This window comes from Lathyrus oleraceus, chromosome 4 (genome assembly GCF_024323335.1).
Source record: "Lathyrus oleraceus cultivar Zhongwan6 chromosome 4, CAAS_Psat_ZW6_1.0, whole genome shotgun sequence".
Taxonomy (NCBI): domain Eukaryota; kingdom Viridiplantae; phylum Streptophyta; class Magnoliopsida; order Fabales; family Fabaceae; genus Lathyrus; species Lathyrus oleraceus.
In genome coordinates this window covers 229,089-237,187 of record NC_066582.1, presented here as the reverse complement: position 1 = coordinate 237,187, position 8,099 = coordinate 229,089, and the positions used below count along the sequence as shown (strand labels likewise).

At 33.2% G+C, this 8,099-nt stretch overlaps 1 protein-coding gene across 1 annotated transcript; it reads left to right on the top strand.

Moving 5' to 3' along the window:
- The first annotated feature begins 1,529 nt into the window (after positions 1-1,529).
- Positions 1,530-3,905, top strand: LOC127138229 (outer envelope pore protein 37, chloroplastic). The gene is made up of 6 exons (NM_001427736.1): positions 1,530-1,965; positions 2,036-2,125; positions 2,202-2,384; positions 2,467-2,561; positions 3,266-3,386; positions 3,517-3,905. The coding sequence occupies exons 1-6, from the start codon at positions 1,597-1,599 to the stop codon at positions 3,646-3,648; spliced, it is 990 nt and encodes a 329-aa protein (NP_001414665.1). The 5' UTR covers positions 1,530-1,596; the 3' UTR covers positions 3,649-3,905.
- Positions 3,906-8,099: the final 4,194 nt, after the last annotated feature.

The following is an 8,099-nucleotide window of genomic DNA, read 5'->3' as shown; positions in this document are numbered from 1 at the left end:
CGAATCCAACTCCAGATCTTCAAGAAGCACCCTTTCTCCAAAAATGGATTCTCTTGGCTATTCCAAGAGAGCTCAAGAAAAATATCATAGAAAAGATCAAAAAATATGATTTGGATCTATTTATACAAAGTTAAAAATTTGTTGTCTCGCACGACGAAAGTTGCTTTTTGGCCCAGTTGACAATCAGAGCACATTAAATCGTCATTGGCAAAAATATCTATCCTCGCTCGGCGAACTCAAAATCACAAATCCTCGTCGGGCGACCATCACGAGTTTTGCTCCTGAAATATAATTCTTTTTGCTCGTTCCTGCCTCGCCAAAGCTCGCCCGACGAGCTCGCTTCCCCAATTCTTAGCTTTGTTCCCTCTTCTTTGTTTTGTGTCTTTTTCTTTGGTTTCTTGTACCATTTCCTACACGCTAACACGTAAATCAAGGATACCGAAGCTAATTCTAATTTATATGACATTCAGTGGCAAACATGGAGAGTTCAACAACAAAACCGCAAAATAATCCGAAAGATATCAAATTTTTATATATCAATTATAGCTCAACTTAGCACTTATCAAGTATATAAGAAGCCAAGTCAATTATTTGAAATATAAGTTTTGTATATAGTTATTTTTCTTTAGCTTAACTTTAATATTATTCGCAAAAAAAGAGTTGAAGAATATTTAAATCACGACTTAGCTTTAATCGTTGTATATAGTTATTTGTTGAAAACCTATAAGATTAAAATCACTTAAAGATTGAGAAATCATCTGAATATGTTATATTTCTCCTCCTTCTACATTGCTACCGTGCATAATACATTTTCTTTTGTTGAGATTATGTTATACTCTAAAAAATTTTAAAGTTTCATTTTTTAATTTTTTTACACATATTATTTTTTATATAATAAGTTTTTTTTCATAACATCCTTAATTTTTTTAATAATTTATTTAACTTATTTTTTTCTCTATAATAAATGATTATGAGTTTGACAATACTATAATTAATATTATATTAAATTTTGAAATAAGAATTGAAAATAATTTTTTTTTTCAAAAAGATACTTAAAGAAAAAGTAAAAAACAATGAAGGTAATACTCTGTAACTTATATCTATTTGATATGATGATGAGATTATTATGACTTTTTTTATTAATAAAACATATTTCAAAAATATTTTACATTGATCGTGTATAACTTTTTATATTGATATAATAATTAAAGATTAATTGTTATACATTGTTGGTATAAAAGAATTTATACCGTCAATATATCACCCTCATCCGTTTAAATTATTTTTAATATTATTATAATAAAAATCAAACTTATTTAATAAATAAATAATTATAATTAACTGTATAAAATATCTTTTATATTATGCGTACATTTCAATTAAATTTTAATAATTAATACCTTATTATTAATAATTTAAATGATATAAAATACTGTCACTTAATCAAAATCACTAATATATTTTAAAAAAATGATTTTTATTTGACTGTATATAATAAGTAATCTGTATTATTAATTATGGAAGGAAACCCGCGGAGTGAGGAGGTGATAGTGTTGCAGAGTGAGATAAGAAGAATCGAGTGAGTGGACGGTGGAGATGGATTCTGCTACGCGAAACCCTAATTACTCTCCGGAGGTTGATCCTCAGCCTCTTCCGTCAACCAATCCGATTCACAGCCGACCCATCTTTTCATTTCCGAAGAGGCCTGCCCTCAGAATTACCACCGAGTTCGATAGTGAAAGCACCGTTTTCTTCCATAAAATATCTTGTAAGTTTCTCGACAGCCTTGCCAAGTTGAAGTTCGCTTTCCATAACAACAGTAAAGGCGAGATCGCTGAGCCTCAGATCAGCTTCGTATCCAAGTACCTTAGTCTTCACTACGACCTTGAAGATCACAGCGCTCTTGTTAAGAGTTCCGTTGACGTTGGTCCCAAGTTGAAACTCATCGGTACTCACGATGTCAAGGTCAGTACTTCAATTGAATAACCTATATCTTATCTTATCTTATCTTATGTTCTGACTTTCTATTATTAAGGCTCAACAAGGAGAGGTTACAATGGTTGCAAACCTTGATGACCCTGGCTATGCACTTCAACTATCAACGCCACTTCCATCCATTGCCTTGGTATCTTGTTTTCTTTTCCACCTTTCATCTCCTTTGCATCTACTATCATTCATATGCCCTCCTTTATTTCTCGCAGCCCAAAGCAACCTTCAAATTTCCTCAAGGTGAAATTTCCTTACAAGAGATAAATGATCATGACGAGGACGAACAGGTCAAAAACTCATTGTCTGTCAGTGGGACTCTTAAAGGTCAACTTTTGAAGGGTCTCTGCACTGCCCAATACAAGGATCAAGAATTCAAGTTAAGATATCGCTACAAGGTACTTTCTTACTGTTCTTGCTCCTTGGTCCTTTCACACTCACTCAATTGAGATTAGTATTGAATGTTTAGAATAAATGCAGGACGACGAAATGTCATTTCTTCCAATACTTTCTCTCCCTTCAAATGCTTTGTCATTTGCCTTCAAGCGTAGGTTTGGGCCTTCGGACAAGTTAAGGTTAGAGCTTACAACAACAACACCCTATTAATTAGTCCTTGCTTTTTTTATTTGTTGCAAATCAGAACTATGCCCCTCAATAGACTTTTATAAGAATTACCGACTCCTTTTCCAGGAAATTTCCATGAATTGATTACAACTTTAATCAACTACTTTACATTTGGAATGACACATACTAACCAACTACAATGTGGACACCGGTTAATCTTAGTACCAAGGATTTGCTTTTAGGCACTGAATAGTCAACCTAAAAGCAATCTTGTCGATCACGGATAATGGAAAATAGTGAATTGTTAAAATATCACTACCCAAGAATGTGCTAGTACTACTATAACCGTTTTGACAACATTTTGTAATAAATAGCATATCGCAGAACAATAGGAGTTTGTCTAAATTCTGCTACGCCGTTGCAATATAGGCGTATAGCGCAGCTATGGATGGTATTTAACTGTGCCTAGTTGATTGTTAGAATTTTCATTTTTGGCTATGGTTTGTTTGTTTTTCCCCTGCCTCTTCGTTGGAGAGACATTGATGGGTTAGGGTATGTCATGAACAAAAGTTATTTTGGCCAAAGACACTCATTGGAGCCCTTATTTTTGTGCTTTCTTTGCAAATCGCCCTTATGGGAATTTGTTAACAAGACCCTTAAAATAATAAGCTAGTGCCGTTGCTGATATGTCTCTTAAAATGCGATTTATGGATAGTTACTGGTACAATTGTGATTCCAACTATTGGAGTGCTGTCTACAAGCATACTTATGGTGAAGATTTCAAATTTAAAGCTGGTTATGATTCAGAGGTTCGCCTTGGCTGGGCTTCCCTTTGGGTATGTATCTCGTTTTGCTATTTTGTTTTTCATAACCGATGTCTAAATACTCTGAGTCAATTTTGTATTTCTAATTGTGGCCATACATTACTAATTGTCTGTTGACTTTGACAACATTGGATTCATTAAGGTTGGAGATGAAGGTGGGAAAGCAAAAACAGCTCCGATGAAGATGAAAGTTCAATTCATGCTTCAAGTGCCACAAGATGACATAAAATCTTCAGTGTTAATGTTTCGGGTTAAGAAGAGATGGGACATTTAAGGAAAGTTTCCATGCAATTTATATGTTAAAAGATGGCCATTTTTTTCATTTACTTTAACAAAAAAATATGGTTACCTTTGCTAAGATCATGCTGACTGACTATTTGATTTAATTCCTTAGCTGTGGGCAAGATTGCACAAAATACTGTAAAATAATACGCTCCAATCTAAATAACTCACTTATTTGCAAAAGGATCAAATAAATTTGTTTTAAAATAAGTGATGTATTTCAATTTTCAATACAACATTAATGATTTTTATGTAATTGCATTTTTCAAATAGTGGTATCACTTTTAAGTTAATATTTTCCACTTTGTATTTAAGTGAATATACTAATATGATAAACTATAGTTTTCACAAAATAATCATTAGTCTTAGTTCCCACGCATCTTTAAGATAGGTCTTTTCTATTTATCTATAATCTTTTATATATTAAAAAGAGGCCAAACTTAATTTTGGTGTAGTTTATTTTTGATCTTTTTTCAGCGCCCTTAATGCTATTTACAATGGAGTTGACAAAAACATCTAACATCTTCAGGATCATCAACACTTGATCTAGTGCTAAAGAGGCATGAGAAACTCTTGAATTAACTCAAAGAGAGAACTTCTAAAGTTTAGATGTCAAGACTTCAATTCCTTACCACTAAATTTGAAAGCTTGAAGATGCTTGAGGATGCAACTGTTGTTGAATTGAATGTTTGTCTTTGTGACACTGCGAATAACTCCTTTGCTCTAAATAAAAGATGTAAAACGAGAAGCATGTGAGAAAGTTTCTAAGATCTCTGTCGATGAGGTTTGTTATGAAGATAACCACCATCGAGGAATCACAAAATGTATCCACAATTAAAGTTGATGAATTGATTGACTCTTTGCTCACCTTTGAGATGAACATTGATAACAAATTTGAGAAAAAGAGTAAAGAAGTAACTTTTAAAGCTAACACGGTTGATTATGAAGACCTAGTCTCCATGACATTGAATAAAATATTACTAAATCTATTACTATGATTGCTAAATTTTTTAGCATGGTTGTGAGAAGACTTGATAGAAGATCTGAGAATACAAGTGATGAAGATGTGTTATTTGATAATGCCATTGTTGAAGCATATAAAACTCTTTATTTAAAGTGGATTGAAGAATCCCAAGTGATTGAAAAATAGAAGGAAAGAATTGAAGCTTTTCTTTAAGACAAAACTTGACTCGTGCTTACTATTACCGTTGAAGCAAGAAGTTAGACATCTCAATTCTGAGCTTGAAAGAATGGTCAAACTTATGTGCATGCTAAATTACATGGTTGATAAACTTGATGCCATTTTGAGTATGAGAAACTTGCAAAGAACATGAAGAAACTTGAATATACTTGTGGATCATCTACCAAAAAATGTGTTGTTACTCCTACACATAAAGTAGAAACCAAGATGTTTGGTATAATGTTGCAATAACCTACCACACATTATTACTAGTATACTAAGGCCATAATTAGACCGCCTTGGGTATGTCATTATTGTGGTAAGGGTTGTCACATTCGTCCTTTCTTTTATAGACTATATGTTAAAAATTTGCATAAAAAATAACAATACTCTCAGTGGAATGCAAAGCCTGACTTGCACCCTCAACAACTATGGCGTATCAAGCCTAAACTTCAAGTCAATATTGCTTGCACCTCTCAGAGTTTCATCTTGAGAACACTGATACTTTGGTAGCGGTTGTTCAAGACACAAGATTGGTGGTAGAGGATAAATTATTGAAATGATGTGTTATTGGTTGATGGTCTTACTACTAATCTCATAAGCATTTCCAACTATATGATTATGATTTAAGCATTAAGTTTAATAGTAAATAATGCATTGTTACAGATAAAAAACACACTCAACTTGTGAAGGGTTTTCGATTGACTGAAAAATGCTACATATGGTTACTTTCTGACGGGAATCAACTGCATTCATGTCTACTATCTAAAGTTTAAGAAACTGGATTGTAGAACATGAAACTTAAGCACTTGAACCTCAATAGTATGATGGAGATTATTGTTGAAAAATTTATTGCTGACATACATGATCTCAAGATCGAAGAAGTTAACATATGTGGAAACTATCAGGTTGGAAAGCAAACCAAGATGTCAATAAGAAGGATTTGAAAGATGCAATCATGATTATAATCTCTTTGTCAAAATAGAAGGTAAAAGAATTATAATTATGAGTTTGTGTGTTGGAGATTTAATTTTTACTAGAAATGATGCAAGCATGTTTGAAAGCTTTAAGAAGTCAATAAAGAGAGAGTTTGATAAGACAAATTTATGGAAGATGAAATATTTCCTTGGTGTTGAAGTCTTGCGAAATTCATAAGGCATATACTTAAGTCAGAAGAAATGTGCTTATGATCTTCTTGAAAAGTTTGGACTGCAGAATTGTGATTCAGTTAAGAACCCTATAGTTCCTGGTTTTAAGTTGTCAAAGAAAGGAGAAGGTGCTAGGGTGGATGTGACTACTTACAAGCAATTAATTAAGAGTCCCATGTAAATTACTGTAATGAAATCTGATTTAATGTATGCAGGCAGTAAAGAGGGTTCTTCGTTATTTAAACGGAACAATGGAGTTAAGTGTGTTTTATAAGAGAGTAGATGTTAAAGAATTGGTGGCTTACACCGATAACGATTATGCCGGAGATATTGACGATAGAAGGAACATATTCAATTATGTAATTTTGTTGTCTGGTGGATCAATCTCATAGGCATCAAAGAAGCAGTTTGTTGTAACATTGTCCATAATAGAGGTAGAGTTTGTGGCAGCTTCCTCTTGTGCTTGCCAATGTGTGTGATGAGAAGGGTGTTGGAGAAGATTGGGATCTCACAAAGCAAAAGTATTGTTATTATGTATGACAATAGTTCAACAGTTAATTTGTCCAAAAAACCAGTCATGCATGGTAGAAGCAAACATATAGATGTAAGGTTCCATTTTTTGAGGGATCTCACTAAGGAAAAAGTGGTGAACCGGACCCATTATAACATAAGAAACTAGGTAGCTCATATCATGATCAAACCGTTATAACTTGATGTATTCCATAAATTAAGAGATCAACTTGGAGTTCTTGAAGTGCCAAATTTAAACTAAATGCATGCGATAATCAGTTTAGGGGAGGAATTATTGAGATTTATTTGTATGTTGCTATTCATCTGGGTTAAGTTAATAAGTTCCTAGTTTCTAGGTTCCACCAAGGAGAGTATAATTTGTTTTAATTGTAGCAGTTACCAAGTTTTTAGATGTGAGTTGAACATTTCATTCATATCGTGTAAGGCTGTATATCCCACCTCAATGTCTTTCAATAAAATCAGGTTTTCTATTCCATAAAACTCTAACAAGAAGGTTATTCACGTAAGTCTATCGAGGATGGAAAACTCGTTTATATTAGGTTTTATAGCTCATACATTTCTCCATTTGTATTAGTCGATATGGGATTAAGGGTATTGAATTAGGTGTGAGGAGAAACTTTAAAGGATTATTTTGGTGTAAATGTTATTATTGGTCGATATTTTGTAAGAACTATCTTGTAATATGCTAGCTTATTGAGCTCATTTTATTTTTTATTGGACTCTTACACTACTTTTTCCCTTTCATTTTCTAGTTATTAAATTTTATTCATTTTTCACGTTGCTATTTTGAATGAAGTAGTCAGTTAGTATGACCACCCGCCAACGTATAATTGTCAAGTGTGTATGACCATTAAAGATAACATAGATGGTATGCATGAGTTAAGGGTGATCCTTCTTCCCTTATTGGTATTTGTTATATCTTTTAGGAGATCGAGATGACCCCGACATGGTTTGTTTGTCCCTATATTTGGATGATGTCGTCTCCACCAGGGATCCTTTTATATATTTCTTCAAGTATCTCTTTGGAATTAGTCTCACGATCTCTTTTTTCAATTGAAAACAATTGTTAATGTCTAGTAATATTCTCTCCTTACTATTTCATAAAAGCTCACCCGACTCTTTGGTTTGGGTGGATCACCCAGTAACTTCGTGTGCATGATCTCCTCTACTTATTGTCTCATTCGAATGTTCACTATGATTTTAGGGAAATTGTATGGCCTGTTGTTGTCCAACCGATAATTTGATTTGTTTCTTTGTTGACTTTCTCTCCATTTTGGTGAATTATTTTGGTAGGGAGTCTTATCTTTGGCATCCATACTCCTCTACTCCACATTACTTTCTTTTCATTTGATGTAGTATTCGACCCACTTCATAACTTCTTGCATGAAGACGATTGGCCTCTGTGCGAGGGACTCATTAAAATGTCCAGCCTTAATCCCATTTGAAATGCTCCCGTAATATATCTCATGATTTAGATTTGAAGACTTATACTTGCTTCATTAAATTATAAATATCTCATGATTTAGATTTGAAGACCCCTTATACTTGCTTTATTAAATTGAATGGGGTAGTACTTTAGGATCT

Coding starts and splice junctions, on each gene's coding strand:
- LOC127138229 (NM_001427736.1), top strand. CDS start 1,597: ATGGATTCTGCTACGCGAAACCCTAATTACTCTCCGGAGGTTGATCCT. Junction 1,966..2,035: donor TCGGTACTCACGATGTCAAG/GTCAGTACTTCA, acceptor TCTATTATTAAG/GCTCAACAAGGAGAGGTTAC. Junction 3,387..3,516: donor TTGGCTGGGCTTCCCTTTGG/GTATGTATCTCG, acceptor GGATTCATTAAG/GTTGGAGATGAAGGTGGGAA.